Raw genomic sequence first — 19,011 nt, forward strand, 5'->3', positions numbered from 1 at the left:
CTCGTCACAATACGCTAGTCACTACTCTCGATGAACAGTGGTATTGTGTTGAAGCTGCATAGGTAGCTGTACCTGTACACGCCATCCAACCTCTGTTTGACTCAATGCCAAGGCGTATCGAGGCCGTTACTAAGGCTAGATGTGGTTGTTCTGGGTACTGATTTGTCAGGATCTATGCACCCAACTTGCGTGAAAATGTAATCACATGTCAGTTGTCAGTTGTAGTATAATATATTTGTCCAATCAGTACCCGTTTATCATCTGCATTTCTTCTTGGTGTAGCAATTTTAATGGCCCGTAGTGTATTACATTGCTTCTGCTGAAAGGCTGGTGTTCTGAGGAAGGGACAGGTCAAGCTGGAGGTAAGGAATTCCTGGATCGTGACCAGTGGCTGGTTAGGTGGAGGGTGGAGGGGGGGGTGAGGATCATGGTTGGACAGTGCTATGAACTAGGAGAGACAGGGATCAGTGTTGGGATTACGTTGGCTCTGGTTGGTGAGACTGGTGGCAAAAGACGTGTTTCCATTTCATGAATCAGGAGAAGGAGAGTAGGTCTTTGACACATCATCAAGGTCAAGCTCGGGTGTCGGGCGGAAGGTGAGGCCTCTACCTACGACCGAAACTTCTGTGGGGCTGAGGGTTTTGGAGGAAAGGTTAACAACAGTGTTAGGGGAATGTTCTGGCTCTGGATTTGGTGCAGTGTTACCAGGGAGTTTTTGGGGTGTGGCAAATTGAAAAGATCAGCTAGGCAGGGTTTGGAGCGCTGTGGGGAGGATAGGGACTGGATACTGGTTCACTGAGGTGGCAGTAGCATGTCAGCAGGTTGGATGACTTATGAAAGCGGTGCTCATAATGCCATTCCAGGTGCTGGACAGTGTGGGATTCAGTTTCAGAGACACGATGTATACAGCTTGTCTTGGAGGGTTGCTGAGGTAGTTCTGGCATGCCTGTGCCGTACAGATGTGTATTTGCAGTACCAGTTTAGTGAGGACCAGGGACCAGCGGAACCTGAGAAGATGCTCATTATGAAAGCAGGGGTGGGATCCAGAGAAAGGAATTTTTGCTGTTAGACCATTGTACGGGTGGGGGGTGTACTGTGGTTTAGGCAGCGCTTAAGAAACAGGATGTGGGACTGGGTTTTAGCCAGGGAAAGGGATACTCTTCTCAACTGGTGCAGAAAGATTGAGCGGGTACATTGTGGTAGGGACACTGTAGGTAAAACGGGAAGGACACGGAAATGGGCAAATGAAGGAGTTAGATTGTCGTGAGGGGAGCTCAATAACAGAAAAGAGGAGTAAAAAAATACGACACGCAAAAACATGCACAGATACGTTAAAAATGTACAGAAACACGCGAAAAAAGGAACCGACGAGGAACAGGATATGCGTGCGTAAGAGAAAAGTGGGGGACGGGGGATCGGTTAGACTGAGGATCAAAGTTCGTGTGGCACAGGTAGGTGTGGAGAATAAAATGTAAAAATAAGTGAGGATGAGGGATAAAATGGGATCAATAGGAATAATTATCATTTGCAGTGGGAAGAACTTGGAGCATCAGATGCTGCACCGACACCCCGTGCAGTCACGAAGCCACATTTTTAGTGGAAGAAATCGTTCGTACAGAGTTGCTCGGAAGTGTGTGCAGTTTGAAAGGCGGTGAATAAACACTGGAAAGAAGAGAGAAAATGTACAGAGAGAAGAATAATACTATAGAGAATAGTAACAAAGGAAAACATTGCAGAGTTGTGCGATTGTAGAAAACCCGTTAGGCAAAAATCAAACAATGGAAACTCCAGGTTCGAATTTCAACAGTATAAGGAAAAGATAGATCTACTAACTGTAAAGATGACACATTGGCTTGCTGACAGGCACAATGAAAAGATGCTTACACATTTAGCTTCCAGTCAAAGCCTTCAGAAAGTGAAACACACACACACATTCACTCACACGAGCAACCACACCACACACACACACACACACACACACACACACACACACACACACGACCACCATCTCTGACAGGTGGGACTGGGATGTGGCTGTAATGTGGGATGGAAACAGCAATCTCTAGAGGAGGGGGGGGGGAGGGGGAACAGCAGCAAATGGGGGGGGGGGGGGAGAGAGAGAGAGGAACGCTGACTAGCGGACTGTGTAGGACCAGACTGCCGAAAGGCGCAGTGTCAGCAGGTTGTGGGGCTGGGCGGTGAGGGGAAAAGGACAGGAGTGGGGAAGGGGGAAGACGGGGGGACGCATTGGCAGAGTGTGGCACACAAAGAGGGTGAGTGGGCGAGAACGGGAAGGAGGTGACGGGACAGAGGGTGCGAAAACTGTCGGACTGTAGGTTGACGGGAATGGAGAAACCGAAATGATGCTATTTGAAGCTAAATCGTTAAAAGGTAACATACGATGATTAGGATGTCATAGAAGCAAAACGTATGACGTTTTTACACCTTAAATCTCCAAAAATATCCAAACTGGAAGGCACACATTGACTACTTAACGGCTTAGTATTTTCAATTTGTATTTTGGCAGGTGCGAGAAACACAGACTAGAAAGGTAGTCTATAACTTCTACTTTGAGTCAGTTATTCATTATGGCATAATCTTATGGGGAAATTCAACAAATGAGACTCCTAGTATTACAGAAGAAAATACTTAGGAACATAAGTGTTACCAAACAACAGGTGTCCTGTCAACTATTGTTAAAAGATTTCTATACACTATCTATACCCTCCCTTTACATATATGAGGTGATGTTATTCTTATATAAAAGTCAGTATACAGTAAACTCTGTTTCGTCCACAACTAAAATACTCACCACAGAGAGAATTTTAAACTCTTGAAACATTACTGAAAACTTTTTACCCAAACACCAGGGTAGAAGGGACTTAAAATTTACAATAAAATAAAAGGCAGTAATATATTTAACGTGGAGTTTGGTTCATTTAAAAGATTAGTTTTTACCATTCTAGTGGAAAAGTGTTATTAGTCTATTGACGAATTCAATGGGGACAGTTTCAGAGTTTTAAGATGGTAACTATGCATTTTATTTTTGTATACTGGAAACTGCAGTATGCATTTGTGTAGCAGTATCTCAGTAGTATACATAAAATAATGTAAACTATTGCATTTCTCTTTAAAAATGTTTCTTATTTTAAATCCTGACACGTCTCCCACAAATTGTGTATTACGAGACAAATAAGAATGACGACAAGGCGCGACGGTGAGTGCGTGTTTCCACCTGCTGTGGAGGGTCGCTTATGCTTTAGACTCACAGCTTTGCAGGTCTGTCAGCAAGCAAAATCGAGAATGGTGACCACAAGATATTTATAATGTGTAAGTTGGCACACACATCAGCAGGGTGACAGATCATTCATGGAGTGGATCACCAAACCCACACTTGTGCCACTCCACAATGTGTGCTGAAACCACGACAAATGAAATAAAATGACAAAAATTGTTTTCCTAATGAGCCCTCCAATTGTGATGTTGTTAATGTTTATGTTTTATAACTTCTAACTATATGTAAATCGTGAAATATAGATTAGAAATACTGAACAACGGAATGGCAGTGAAGTGTGACTTCTGGTGACACTGACTGTGCAGCTATGTGTTTCAGAACCTCTAGAATATGAAAACTGGTCAGATCTGACAGTTGAGCTCTGGATCAGTGCAACATGGAAAGCATGTAATGTATGTATGACTGACACTTTATTAACAACATTATGAGAAGGAAGGTTGCTACTCAACATATAGCGGAAATGCCGAGTCCGTCCTGGATTTTCCATTGTTTGACACTTTATTAATTTATTTCCATTTCGTCCCAAATAAAAATCGTTGTGTCCTTTCGTTAGTGTATTACTATCTGCAGGTGACATCAAAATAGTGCACATATGAAATAACTGAAAAGTGTGAAACAGGCATCTGAAAGACATTCAGGACACATGGAGGTAGGATTGCCTGCCCATTCAGATTTAAAGGACAATTTCATCAACACAAGGATATGGCAATAAAAGGTATGAATATGACATTCACTATGGTGCCAAAAATTCTCATTTGTGTAATGATAATTGTGACAATGAGCTTCAATATGGAGGGAAATAAAATCAGTTTCAGTGGCTGACATAATGAATTCTTTTGTGAAATAAAATTTTTTTAAACACGAAAAATTGCATTTTTATTTCGGCCAACACTTTCTTGGCTCTTATACAATAATTTCATAAATCCATATTTTGTCTTTTACTTGCTTTTCAAACAGTTCACTCATCCAGGGGCTCCAATGTTACATTCTGCAGTCTGAAAACCAAAATTATTTCTCAGTACCCTATGTCGGTGTCATCATCATCATCCGTTTCGTAATCTGTTAGGAAGTCATTCGCTGTCCATCGGAAAGTATTAATTATCCTGAGCCGAGGCATTTGACTCTGCATCTCAGCAAAAACATTTTTGTAGAAAACCTCATCCTCTTCCTCATATGTCACATGTAGTTCTCTGGAAGAAGAAAGAGAAAAAGTAACTGCAACATTTGTATTTCTGTATTTTATTACACCCTATTTCTTGTAATACTACAAACCATAAACATTGATGAACTGTGTCATAAATGAAGTGCAAAGGAAATTTATCAGAATTTTTAAACTTACGAGATACAAATTCTAGTTAATACCTATCTTCATATTAAACAGGTTTTAACTGTGGAAATATGTGGGTAGCATATGGTGTTTTGACTGATATCTCAATAAAGGACTTGGAGAAATGAAGAACCTACAAAAACAGTGAAAACTGGTCTCAACATGCAGCTGAGGTAAGTACTAAATGATTTCTATTGCGTTTTTCATTCCAATTATTTCTCGAATACATCAAATCCAATGAAATTTGGAATAATGCACTATTTTGCGACTGATGATTTTAAAGAAAGTGTTTTTTTCCTCTGTGCCTTAAATACCTGAGGACCATCCTACACGATATTTTCAAAATTTTTCCTTTTTTCCAGTCAGTCTTCTGACTGGTTCAATACAACCCACCACAAAGTCCTCCCGTGAGCCAATCTCTTGATTTCAGTTGCATCTTGTGTCCTCAATTATTTGTTGGATGTATTACACTCTCCTTCTACACTTTTTACTCCTCACAACTCCTCCTAGTACCACGGAACTCATTGCTCAATGTCCTAACACATATCCTATCATCCTGTTTCTCTCCTATCATCCTATCCCTCTTCTTGTCAGTGTTCTCCACACTGATTCTGCACATAACCCATCTCTCATTTCTTATAACAGGCCACCTAACTTTCAACACTCTTCTATCAATTTTCTTCTCTTCTCTTCCAGTTTTCTCATAGTCTGTGCCTCGCTTTCATACAATGCTGTACTCCAAACGTACATTCTCGGAAATTTCTTCTTCTAATTAAGGTTGATGTTTGATACCAGCAGACTTCTCCTGGCCAGAAATGCCCTCTATGCCTGTGCTAATTTGCTTTATACGTATTGTTTGGTTATAATTAAAGTTCAGCCACTTACACAGGTCCAGTGTGGGCTGAATTATCATATGGCAGTGAATCTTGGTAGGTATGCTAATGTGTTAATGCAGGACCAATTTATGCTGGAAAAACAATTACTTCCAACTACGGCCACTACGAGCAAATCTGGCACAGTACACCGTTTGTACGACATCCGCACTATCGTTCGACAAGCTGTAACGTGAGTGAACAGTAGTGATAATTGAGGAGAAAGACTGTGTGCTGTTAGTGAAACAGTTTCATGTGAACGGCAGCAATTCCAGTGCTGCACTGACAGAGGGGCCAGATGTCATTAAATGCTTTAAAGAAAATGACGATGAAATTCAAAAACGTGGGTGGGCTTGGTGTGGCACCTGGAAGAGGAATGCATCCTACCGCAGTGGAAGTTATTGACACAGTTATTATTGCTGCAACTCAGTATGCAGCACGTGTCCCGGCTAATGCTAGTGTTTGTGCCCTTCCACGAGAATTGTCCATCCTGTGGTCAATGGTGTGGACAGTTTTTGTGTGGTGTCACCGCCAGACACCACACTTGCTAGGTGGTAGCCTTTAAATCGGCCACGGTCCGTTAGTATACGTCGGACCCGCGTGTCGCCACTGTCAGTGATTGCAGACCGAGCGCCGCCACACGGCAGGTCTAGTCTAGAGAGACTCCCTAGCACTCGCCGCAGTTGTACAGCCGACTCTGCTAGCGATGGTTCACTTACTACAGACACTCTCATCTGCAGAGACAACAGTTTAGCATAGCCTTCAGCTACGTCATTTGCTACGACCTAGCAAGGCGCCATATTCAGTTACTGTAACTAATTACTTCAAGACTGTATTCTGAACAAATAATATTGTGAATCATGTACCGTCAAGAGCGACGTTCATCATCAATGGATTAAAGTTAAGTATGAAAGTAATTACGTCCGCTTTCTGAATTCTCATTCCCTGTCATGTTCCAGACCTCACGTCAGCATAGTCCTTCCCTCCTCACGCCCCCCCTGCGGGTTCGGGGGTAAGAATAGGCCCGCGGTATTCCTGCCTGTCGTAAGAGGCGACTAAAAGGAGTCTCAAACGTTTCGGCCTTCTGTGATGGTCCTCTCTTGGGTTTGACCTATTTTTTTTTTTTTCCAAATTTCCGTTGTTAGTGCGTGCCATTTGGGGAAGGACACCTTACGTGGTGTTTTTCTATTGGTCCATCATGCTCCACCATCTTGCATGTTACCTATTGTCGTGTGGGGAGGGGACTACGCCCAACATCTTCTGGGTTGTCTCCTTCTCGCCTTCTGCGCACTCTTCTTCTTAGCGCCCACGACAACTGTGGACCCTTTCAACACCTAAAATCCAGCACGGTAGCCAGTCCGTTGTGGTGGGGTCGTCATGTACCCTCTTGGTGGTAGCCCCCTGACCACGCAGGGATCGCACTACAGATGCCAGAGCTGTTTCCTCCCCATGCATGCCAAGGAGTATGTGCCCATCTTGTCTGGGGCACGGGGACTCCGGGCAATGGGATATCGGCCAGGTACCCGTTGCTTTGGCTGGGTGGCGCCCTTGGGGAGAGCCCTCGTTCAGAGTAGGTGGCATCTGGGCGGATGTGGCGCAATGAAGCGCAATAAATCACACCAAGCTAGTGGTCGCACGGCCACCAGCGTCTCTAAGCGTGGTAGAGTAGACTTTGATGCTGCACAACATGACCCTCAGTCGTTCCCCTCGTTGGCTGCGCCATGGGAGGGACGCCGATCTAGTGCCAAGCGGGAGCCTTACGTACCTCAATACCTTGTCTGCAGCAGGACTGATGGTGACTCCTTTCTTATGACGAAGCCTCTGTTTTTCGTGGAACACCTGGAGGATAAGTTTGGGGAAGTGGCGGGGTTGTCTAAAATGAGGAATGGGTCCATCCTCCTCAAGACGTCCTCCCCAGCCCAGTCACGAGCGTTGCTCTTGTGCGATAAGCTGGGTGACGTCCCTGTTACTGTCACTCCCCACAGTAGCTTAAATATGGTCCAGGGGATTATTTATCATCGTGACCTCTTGTTACAATCCGATGACGAGCTGAGAGCCGACTTGGAACGACGTGGCGTCCATTTTGTCCGTCGTGTGCATAGAGGGCCCAAGGCTAACAGGGTGGCCACCGGTGCCTTTATCTTGGCCTTCGAGGGTGATGTCTTGCCCGAGAAGGTCAAGGTAATGGTTTACCGTTGCGACGTCAAGCCATACGTCCCTCCCCCGATGCGGTGCTTCCAGTGCTGAAAGTTTGGGCATATGTCCTCCCGTTGCCCATCCAGCGCTACATGTCGAGATTGCGGATGCCCCTCTCATCCCGATTCTCCATGTGCGCCCCCGCCTGTATGTGTCAACTGTGGGGAGCACCACTCTTCATGCTCGCCGGATTGCCCCGTTCTTCATAAGGAGAGGAAGATCATGGAATTTAAGACCCTGGACCGGCTTACTTATCGAGAGGCAAAACTGAAATATGAAAGGTTGTATCCTGCTTCCCTTCGACCATCTTATGCTGCAGCCACGTTATCGTCGCCCACGTGAGCGACGGTTGTCGCCTCATCTGTGCCGCCTTCAGTGGGCCCTCGGGGCCGTGTATCTCTGTCTGCCCCCCTCGTGCCTGGGGGCAAGCCTTCCTCTGTTGCCCCCTTAGCAGTTGGGGGCAAACCCTCTTCTGTCGCTCCCCCCAAGCTTACTTCAGGAGTGACATCTGCTCCACAACCGGGAGGCTCGATTCCTCCCCCTCCTTCTCCGCCGGCGTTGCCTCCGCTGGTTCCTCTCTCGCGGAAGGGGTCCCTCGGGGCTCTCCCTTCCTCCGTTTCTTCTCCTTCCCAGCCAGATGTCAGCCAGTGGCTGAAGGTTCCGCCACCTGCTGGTCGTAGGGCTTCTGCGTCGTCGTCAGCCTCCGACGCTCCTTCAGAGAAGCTCTCCCAGCCCTCTCACCCTAAGGGCAGACGCGAGAAGAAGGAACGGAATGTGTCCAAGAAGAAGGACGTTCCGGCGGTTTCAGCACCGCCTGCTGTACATAGTCCTGGCTCCGGGGATGAGGTGGAGATCCTCGCCTCTGCCGCGGATCTCGCCCTCTCGGAACCCTTGGGGGCCTCTCCTATGGACTCAGCTGACTCTCCCCCAGTGGCGGCAGTTGGCTCTGAAGCGCTGTCTGCCTCTTAGTCGCATTCACGCCCTCCCAGTCCCTTCCTGCTTCCATTCTCCAATGGAACTGCGGCGGTTATTTCCGCCACCTGCCTGAGCTCCGGATGCTTCTGAGTGATTCCCCTGTTCTCTGCATTGCTCTGCAGGAAACTTGGTTTCCTGCACTACGGACCCCTGCCCTTCGCGATTATCGGGGATACTATAAGAACCGTGCTGCCTGTCATCGAGCGTCAGGTGGGGTTTGCCTCTTTGTTCACCACTCTGTCTGTAGTTCGCCAGTACTCCTTCAGACGCCTTTAGAGGCAGTTGCTGCCAGGGTTGAGCTCTCGCCGGCTATTACTGTTTGCTCTGTTTACATTCCTCCGGATGGGGAGCTCCCCCGACATGTCTTGGCTGCGCTGCTGGCTCAACTCCCGCCACCATTGCTGCTTCTGGGCGATTTCAATGCCCACAACCCTCTATGGGGTGGGACTGTCTCTGATGACCGCGGTCGGGCCGTGGAGCATTTGTTGGCTCAGCTCGACCTTAGCCTCTTGAACACCGGTGCTCCCACGCATTTCAGTGTTGCCCATGGCTCGTTCTCGGCCATCGATCTCTCTATTTGCAGCCCCAGACTTGTCCCATCCCTCCACTGGAGGGTGCACCCTGACCTGTGCGGTAGTGACCATTTTCCCATCTATTTGTCACTACCCCAGAGTCGTTCTTCTGGGCGCCTGCCCCGCTGGGCTCTCCACAGGGCAGACTGGCCGGCTTTTACTTCTGCTGCTGCCATTGAGTCTCCCCCACAGGGTGACATTGACGAGGTGGTCCGTGTTTTAACCACATCCATCATTTCAGCGGCCGAGGCTGCCATCCCCCGATCTTCTGGCCTCCCTCGGCGGAAGGCTGTCCCCTGGTGGTCGCCGGAGATTGCTGAGGCTATTCGCGACCGTAGGCGGGCTCTCCAGCGTCATAGGCGGCACCCGTCTCTGGAGACCCTCATCGCCTTTAAGAGGCTCCGTGCCTGCGCCCGTCGTCTTATTGCACGGCGCAAGCAGGAGTGCTGGGAGAGGTACGTCTCCTCCCTGGGCTCCCGTGTCTCCTCCTCGCTCGTGTGGTCCCGGATCCGGCAGATTTATGGATCCCAGACCCCTATGGGTGTCCCTGGGCTCTCCTTGGACGGCGCTGTCTGCACAGACGCTGCCGCCATTGCTGAACGGCTAGCCATGCACTTTGCTCAGAGCTATGCGACTGCATCCTATCCCCCCGCCTTTCGCTCTCTAAAGGAGCGAGCCGAGCGGACGCCGTTCTCATTCCACACGCGTCATTCTGCAAAATACAATGCTCCTTTCAGCGAGAGGGAATTCCTCGCTGCCCTCGCCGATTGCCCTGATACAGCACCAGGCCCAGATTGCATCCACACGCAGATGCTGAAGCATCTCTCCAGGGACTGCCAGAGTCACATTCTCGCGATATTTAATTGCATTTGGAGCGAAGGCGTGTTCCCGTCGCAATGGCGAGAGGGTCTTATTGTCCCCATCTTGAAGCCCGGTGCGGACCCACTGGCAGTGGACAGCTATCGTCCCATTACCCTCACCAACGTTTTGTGCAAATTGCTCGAACGTATGGTGGGGCGGCGTTTGTGTTGGGTCCTTCAGTCGCGCGGTCTCCTCGCTCCATCCCAGGGTGGCTTCCGTCGGGGCCGGTCTGTCACGGACAATTTGGTGCGGCTGGAGTCTGCTATTCGTACGGCCTTTGCCAGACGTCAGCATCTCGTTGCTGTATTTTTCGATCTGCAGAAGGCGTATGACACCACATGGAGACATCACATCCTCGCTACGTTGTATGAGTGGGGTCTTCGTGGTCGGCTCCCGGCTTTTGTTCAAACCTTTCTATTGCACCGCTCTTTCCGGGTGCAAGTCGGTGCCGCCTCTAGTTCTTCTTATACACAGGAAAATGGGGTCCCGCAGGGCTCAGTGTTGAGTGTGTCCTTATTTCTAGTGGCCATTAATGGTCTGGCTGCAGCCGTGGGGTCGTCGGTGTCTCCTTCTTTGTATGCCGACGACTTCTGCATCTCATTTAGCTCCACGACTACGGGAGTCGCCGAACGCAGGCTGCAGGTAGCCGTTCGGAAGGCAGCATCATCGGCTCTGACTCATGGTTTTCAGTTCTCTGCAGCCAAGACTCGAGTTATGCACTTCTGCAGGCGTCGGACGGTCCACCCTCATCCTGAACTTTACCTCGATGGCCACCTGCTTGAAGTGGTGGACACTTGCCGCTTCTTGGGGCTCGTGTTTGATGCCCGGCTCACATGGGTTCCTCATATTACTCAGCTGAAGCAAAACTGCTGGCGGCACCTCAACGCCCTCCGCTGCCTTAGCCACACGTCTTGGGGTGCGGATCGCTGCACGCTGCTGCGCTTGTACAGAGCCCTTGTGCAGTCTCAGCTTGATTATGGGTGCCTGGCCTATGGGTCTGCATCACCCTCAGTGTTGAAGTTGTTAGACCCCATACACCACTGTGGGGTCCGGCTTGCAACTGGCGCTTTTCGTACGAGCCCCGTGGATAGTCTACTGGTGGAGGCCGGGGTTCCCCCGCTGCGGATTCGCCGCCATCGACTGCTCGCCGACTATGCTGTCCACGTGCATTGCTCGCCAGGCCATCCCAATCGTCGCCTGCTTTTCCCTGCCATGGTCCTCCATCTGCCCGAACGGCGACCTAGGTCTGGGCTTTCCGTCGCTGTCCGCGTTCGGTCCCTGCTGTCGGAATTGGGTTCATTCCCTCTTCCGCCTCCCTTCCGGGTCCGTGCACCTACGCCTCCCTGGTGTTTGTCCCGGCCGTCCGTCCGTCTGGACTTGGCACAGGGACCCAAGGACTCGGTTCCGCCTGTGGCCCTCCGTCGCCGTTTTCTTGCGCTCCTCGCCTCATTTTCGGACTGTGAGACTGTCTACACTGATGGTTCCCTGGTTGATGGTCGCACTGCCTACTCTTTTGCTCATGCTGCCCATGTTGAGCAGCGCTCCTTGCCGGCTGGCTGCAGTATTTTTACTGCAGAGCTGGTGGCCATATTGCGCGCTCTTGAGCATATGCGTTTCTGCTCGGGTAGGTCCATCGTGATCTGCAGTGACTCCCTGAGCAGCCTTCAGGCCATCAACCGCTGCTATTCCTCCTCTCCTCTGGTGTCCTCCATTCAGGAGTCTGTTTCCGCCATTGCCCGTACTGGTCGTTCGGTGGTCTTGGTTTGGACGCCCGGTCATGTTGGCATCCCAGGGAACGAACGTGTAGACAGGCTGGCCAAAGGGGCGATCGACGCCCCGGCTTTGGAGATCGGCCTTACGGCTCGCGACCAGCAGCTGGTGTTGCGCCGTAAGCTGATTGGGATGTGGACTGCTGGGTGGCGTGGCATGACAGCCCCGAATAAACTGTGGGCTGTCAAGGGGACGACCGATGTGTGGCGTTCCTCCCTGCGGGCTTCTCGCAGGGACTCGGTAGTCCTGTGTCGGCTGCGCATCGGCCATACATACCTGATGCACGGCCATCTGTTGCGTCAGGAGGATCCCCCCTTGTGTTGGTGTGGGTCCCGGCTGACGGTCAGCCACATTTTGGTGGAGTGTCCTCGACTGCGCACACTCCGGCAATCTTTTAATCTCCCGGGCACTTTGGCTTTGGTTTTATCTGACGATGCCTCCATGGCTGACAATGTTTTACATTTTATCCATAGTAGTCCTTTTTATGGTTCGATTTAGGGAGGTCCTGCGCCTTTCCCTTTCTGTGTCTTTTTTCCTTGTGTCTGTTGCTGTTCTGGTGTGCCGTCAGATGGTTGACTCTTTCCCTTTTTTCCTCATGGTCAGTCAACCAGTCTCCAGCCATCCTCCTTTCTTCTGTTTCTTTCTGTCTGGTGTTCCTCTGTCTTGTTCTTGTCTGTAGTGTTTGTTGCTGCATTTGTGTTCTTTTAGCGCCTGGGGGGACGTCTCCTCCCGCTTCGGTTTTTACCTGCTCCGTAGATTTTCGGCTCGCCTGATTTTGGAATGGGGGACTGATGACCTTCGCTGTTTAGTCCCCCCTTAAACATCCCAACAACCACCACCCTCCTCACGCCAGCCTGCGTGAGCTAAAACGCGTGCATTTAGACTGGTGCCCCTACAAGATCCGGACGGTGCAGCAACCAAATCATCATATCTGCAGCAACGTACTGAATTAGCTCTTCAGTTTTCGGACAGATAGAAGTCGATGACATGCGACCAGGCAATTTTCTATGGAGTGAAGAGGCACATTCTACACTACAGGGTACAGTAAATACACAGAACTGCCAAATTTAAGGGTACTGTTAAACTGCATGTTGTGCACCAAGAACCACTGCAGTTGCTGTATATGACTGCTTGGTGTGGAGTCACAAGCATCTTTATTCTTGGTCCGTTCTCTGAAGAGGATACATCCGTAGAGCCTGTCGGGGGGGGGGGGGGGGGGGGCCCTCTGTGATGCTTTTACGTTATGGAGACCTCCTTGTACAGCACGTGATTCCTGCTTTGGAAGAGGACAACTGTGTGGAAACCATTCTTTTCATGTAAGATGGGCCAACATTGCATGTCACTCACCCAGTGAAAGATCTGCTTAGTGCAACCTTCCTTAAAACATATTATATCGAGAGGTTTTCAGATGCATTGCCTGCAAGATGACCTGATCTGAATCCATATGACTCTCGACTCTGGGAATACCTAAAAGAATACCTTTACCAGAGGCACATTAGGTCTCTACCTGATGTGAAGGCCAGTACGCAGGAACACATCGCTTAAATTCCACCAGAACTACTGTGAGCAAGTGTTGATCACATCGTTTTACAGAAGTAGCATCTCATTCGGCATCTCCAGTGCTCGTACAGAATGAATTAACCCTTAAGTGACCAAATTATTTCCGGAAGTTGTAGATTTTTTATGAACACTTTATTGGGCTAAGAAACCGTTCATAAAATCATAGTTTAAATCTTGAAATGAGAGTTTAGCCTATGAGTGTAAAAAAAATTAGTGGGAGCTATTGGAACTGTGGAGTAACTTCACTTGCTAATTTAAAACAAATGTATTTCCTTTATTTTTTAGTACAAAAACATGTTAAACATTACATTTATATTTGTATTAGTTCATACTGTCCTTTGAGTTCACTAAGGTGATGTACTATGGAACTTAGAGAAGCATGGTGCTACATACAAAGGTACACGACAGTTGCTACTCATTACTTTTGTTCGCTTTTCTTTGTTCTTGGTGCTACATTGGCGGCATCTTCTGTTTGTTGTACCTTTTGTAGGGAAATGAGTTCCAACTTTCTCCAGACGAACTTCATCTGGTACTCCAGACACACCTCTTATTGGTGTTTGACCTTCCTCTTCTCTTACGACTTGAGAAGCCAGAGATAAGCTGCCTTGCCAAGTGCAATCTAAATGTTAGCTGGTCTGCTTTTGTCTTCTGTAGCTTCCACATAACGTAGGAACTGACAACTGCCAAATGCACAAGAAAGGAAAACAGTTTGTGCCACCACTTCCACGAACGACGGCCTACAGCATACCGTTGACGCAGCTGATCAAATCTATCGACTCCTCCCATTATTTTATTATACTCTGCCACAGCCAATGGGCAGATTACTTCAGTTCTGCTTCCACTAACTTACCTTGTAATATTTATGTAATTTTCAGTCAAATGCAGCAAATATCCACGAATACTGTCTCCCTCATAAATACAAAAATAGATAAATACAACACAAGTCACTTCACACGCAAAAGGAAAGCACACTATCCAAAAAACGCTGTAGCGGTCGAAACAGTGGCTCGTTTTCACACGGGAACTGCGCTTCTGCAATGATTGACTCACAAGGTAGAAAAACAACAGCTTTAGCCTAACTGTTGACAATCTATACATAGTTAGCACACTCTAACATAGATGGTAGCATAAGTTAGAAGTGGGAACACGGATTACCACTGAACTTACAGAGAAAACAAATAAGTGGGAACTATTTGCATTCGCAGCACCAGATTCGCACCTGGTCGCCAAAATTGAAACTAATTTTTCTCCAGCGTAAAACTGTTCTGTGTTAACGCATTAGAATACAAATCGAGTTCCGCTTCCATATGATAATTACAGCCCACACTGGACCTCTGCGAGTATCTGCACTTTAATTACAGCCATTTGGTATGTCATCATTGCTTCATGCATCGTGTGTTACTTTATTTCCAATGTATCAGAACTGCATCACTTCTTCATGGACACCAGTTTTGATGTTAAATCCATAACTAATCTGATATAGCTAATGCTCATTAATTTCATCTTTCCTGGTTTCTTTCTCAATCTGTAGTGTGTTCTCATTAGACTGTTCTTTCCATTCAACAGGTTTTGAAATTCTTCCTCCCTTTCACAAGCCAATGGAGTATCATCAGTGAATGATATTATTAATATCCATTCTCCCTGAATTTTAATCCACTCTTCCATCTTTCTTTTATTTCTTTCACTGCTTCTTTGATATATAAACTGGAAAGTTGGGATTGAAAGTTTATATCCCTGCCTTACACTCTCTCTAATACTAGCACTCCGTTCCCAGTCTTGTGGAAGTCATCGAGGTCATACGGTAGAAACGCAAAGTCATCAGAACTGGGCTCGGATGGTGAACAGAAGCAGCAGGAGCAACCTACCTGAGGTTCACGAGGCTGACAGAAAATTCTTCAAATGGCACAGCTCTGATGTGGCCGCTGTACAGGATATCGAGGCAGCGCAGTTGCTTCAAGTCCAGGACGTGCCGTAGGCTCGGCTGCAGATCTGTCAGGTCGTCACTGTACTGCAGGAGCAGCGTGCGGAGGGCCGGCAGCTGCGCCACGTGCGCCATGGCAGATCCGCCCAGCCCACTGCATCCGGAAAGATCCAGTCTAGAAGAACAAACAGAAAAATAATGTAACACTTTAAGATGTTGGTGACAACATGAAATTTGCTGTGTAATACACAGTACGACAAAAAAGAAAGGCAATGAATTATCCAAATGGGACAGAAATCAGTACATGTACAGACAAACAAATGGTTACATGTTGTATACATAGTTCCGTGTAGTCAGCGCGTACACAACTTTCCCACTAGAGCGCGCCCCGCTAAGCACAACAGCGCAGGCGCAGCGCTCGTCCATCTCCGCACTACGAGATGGCGCTGCCTTAGAGACGGACCAAATTCTGCTTCCGCCGATCCGCGTATTAATGTGTAACACAGCCAATGAGATTGCTGCTGACGTAGAACCTTTTCTCCTCGCGGATCACACTCGCGCAGTGATACCTGAACGCGTGAGGTATTATAACGAGTGTACAGACCTCCAATTAGTCAGTCTGCATTAGTCTGTACCAGTCTATAGTCAAGTTTCAGTGTGCGCCTAATAAGATTATCATATTCCTGTACATAGCCACGAAGATAAATGTATAGACACTTTGTCAAGTATCAGAGATATGTGAGAATAAGATTAACGTACCAAGACCAAAGGAACTTCAGATTGTCAATTGTAAATAGCATCCAGAATCAAGTTACGTAATGTTTATGCTTGTTATCATTTTAATAAATGTGTGCGAAAATTAATCAAGTTCTGTTTGAAGTCGGTCACCGTCAACCTGCTACTCTAAGCGTGCAAGTGGCATATCTACCGTCCGACCTAACGGCAGAAGATAAACACGCCACAATAAGACCACGAGACATATTGCTGACTCTCGCCTACTTCGTTAGATCGACAAGTCAAATAATCTGATGGTGTGTGTACCGAATGTCTTACAGTACGCACAGCACATTACAATTTCAGAAAATACTGGATGATTCATTCAGGAGAGAGAGCCCCACAAATTGAGCAAATCAATAGCGCATTGGTCCATCTGTGGCACCTATGCAAGCTTGGCACTGATGACAGAGTTGTCGAGTGTCCTCCTGAGGAATATCGGGCCAAATTCTGTCCTATTGATCCATCAGATCGTCATAATTCTGAGACTGTTGGAGGACCCTACCCATAACGCTCCAAATGCTCTCAATTGGGAAGACATCCGGCAAACTTGTTGACCTAGGTAGGGTTTGCGAAGCACCAAGAAAAGCAGTAGAAACTCTCGCCCTGTGGAGGCAGGCATTATCTTGCTGAAACGTAAGCCAAGGACAGCTCGCCACGAACGGCGACAAAACGGGGCGTAGAGTAGCATCGACTTACTGTCGTGCCGCAAGTGTTCCGAGGATGGCAACTGAAGGAGTGCTGAAAACAAATGGCACCTCAAACCGTCACTTCCGGTTGTCGCACCGTATGGCGGGTGACAGACACGTTGATATCCCTCTGCTATCCAGGGTACCTCCAGACGCGTCTTCAGTCTGGAATAAAATTGTCTTCAGTGATGAGCTCTGCTTGAAATTGAGCCACAGTGACCAGCAAAGACCTGCCTGGGGACACCCCGGAGTGTAGTGGGATACCAACCGACAGCAAAACAACCGGAACTGATAGTCTGGAGTGCCACTTGTTTTCGTAGCAGGTCACTTTCGGTTGTTATCCTCGGAAAACTTGTGGCATAGTAGTAAGTCGACACTATTTGGTTGCCATCCACAGCACCCTTACAGCACAGTGATACGTCAACGATATTCTACGCCCCTTTTCATTGCCCTTCCTGCTCTTACATTTCAGCAAGATAATGCCCGCCCACACACTGCGAGAGTTGCTATTGCTCGTCTTCACGTTCGCCAAACTCTACCTCGGCCAGCGAGGTTGCCGGATCTCTCCCCAACTGAGAGCATTTGGAGCATTACAGGCAGGGCTTTAATGATGTCAGGATTTCGATGACAGAATTGGGCACCCAATATCCGTCAGGACGACATCCGACAACTCTGTCGATCGAAGCCGAGCCGAATAACTGCTTGCGTACAGGCCAGAGGTAGACCGACGCATAGTCGAATTGCTCAATTTCTGAAGCTCTTTCTCTCGAATAAATCATCCAACTTTTTCTGAAATTTTAATGATTTGTTTGCCTGTGCACGTACATCACATCTGCCAGTTTCCATCCCTCTGGACAATTCCTTCGTGGTGTGACGTTTTCTTGACTTAGTGTGCACAGGAAATTACTCACGCGTAAATGCAGCTCTAAGTGCAGCAGCTGTTGCAAATACATGCACGGGAACAGACTTTCACTCAGCTCTGTCCCGTGGCACAATCTTCTGGGCCTTTGCAGCTAAGGGGAAAAAGTACAGGGTCTTCATTAATGAGTGGTGCATTTTCATATATTTATTGATTTATATGGGCACATTTTACATCATAATTTTACATCACTACATGACTACGGAGAGCACAGGCTCGCTGTGTCGTTGGGACCGGAACACGGGTCCGGGAACTGCGACGGACGAGCCCGGACGCGGTCGGGGTAGTATCTGGAGCTCAGCGGGAACGTGACACGCACACCGACAGTGGCCCCAATGCCTGATGCGACGACAGTGGGCCCGGGAGCCGTGACGGGCAGTCGGCCGACGAGACGGGAGGAGACGTCTGGAGAACTGAAGACGAGATCACAGCCAGTGAAGTGGCCCGCCGGGGATAGTGTGTTAATAGCAGATGGCAGGCAGGGTGCAAGCTGGCCGTGTCGTGTGGTGTGACGTCATTACGGTGCGGCACGGGCATTCGAAATGGACGCGGCGGCCAGCTCGCGTGACGCAGTCTGCCGGCTGCCGGAGTGCCCGTTTGGAGCACGGTCTCGGGGGCTGCCCGGCCAGGTCGGGGACGGGACGAGGTGGGTGTGGCTGCGCACTGGCAGCTGGCGGTACCCGTGCACCGCTGACGGCTAGGGGAGTGGGCTCTGCCTAACAGGTCGCACGGGGAGTGTCGTCCGTGGACAAGTCCTCCACTGAAACTCCCTAGCAGATTAAAACTGTGTGCCGGACCGAGACTCGAAGTGCTAGGAAGTTTCATATCAGCGCACACTCCGCTGCAGAGTGAAAATCTCATTCTGGGAACATCCTCCAGGCTGTGGCTGAGCCATGTCTCCGCAATATCCTTTCTTTCAGGAGTGCTAGTTCTGCAAGTTTCGCAGGAGAGCTTCTGTAAAGTCTGGAAGGTAGGAGACGAGATACTGGCAGAAGTAAAGCTGTGAGGACGGGGCGTGAGTCGTGCTTGGGTAGCTCAGGGGTAGAGCACTTGCCCAAGAAAGGCAAAGGTCCCGAGTTCGAATCTCGGTGCGGCACACAGTTTTAATCTGCTAGGAAGTTTCATATCAGCGCACACTCCGCTGCAGAGTGAAAATCGCATTCAAGTCCTCCACTGGTTTGAAGAACTGAACGAGAATCGGAGTAGTTGAGGTGAAAGCTGTCTCAATTCTGTCCTCGGAGACTTTAGTCGGCTCGCCATTACATTTGATCTGCAAAATG

The 19,011-nt window shown here is 48.6% G+C and overlaps 1 protein-coding gene across 1 annotated transcript in view; it reads right to left on the reverse strand.

The window, feature by feature from the left end:
* Positions 1 to 4,154: 4,154 nt before the first annotated feature.
* The window catches only part of LOC124742185 (F-box/LRR-repeat protein fbxl-1-like), a 91,286-nt gene continuing 76,429 nt past the window's right edge, over positions 4,155 to 19,011 (reverse strand). Inside the window, exons 6-7 of the mRNA XM_047248766.1 lie at positions 15,294 to 15,524; positions 4,155 to 4,485 (exon numbers count right to left, since the gene is read on the reverse strand). Coding sequence (XP_047104722.1) covers positions 4,311 to 4,485; positions 15,294 to 15,524 — 406 coding nt within the window. The 3' untranslated portion in view covers positions 4,155 to 4,310. The remainder of the gene's footprint in view (positions 4,486 to 15,293; positions 15,525 to 19,011) is intronic.

The sequence above is a fragment of the Schistocerca piceifrons genome, unplaced genomic scaffold, assembly GCF_021461385.2.
Source record: "Schistocerca piceifrons isolate TAMUIC-IGC-003096 unplaced genomic scaffold, iqSchPice1.1 HiC_scaffold_2171, whole genome shotgun sequence".
Lineage (NCBI taxonomy): Eukaryota > Metazoa > Arthropoda > Insecta > Orthoptera > Acrididae > Schistocerca > Schistocerca piceifrons.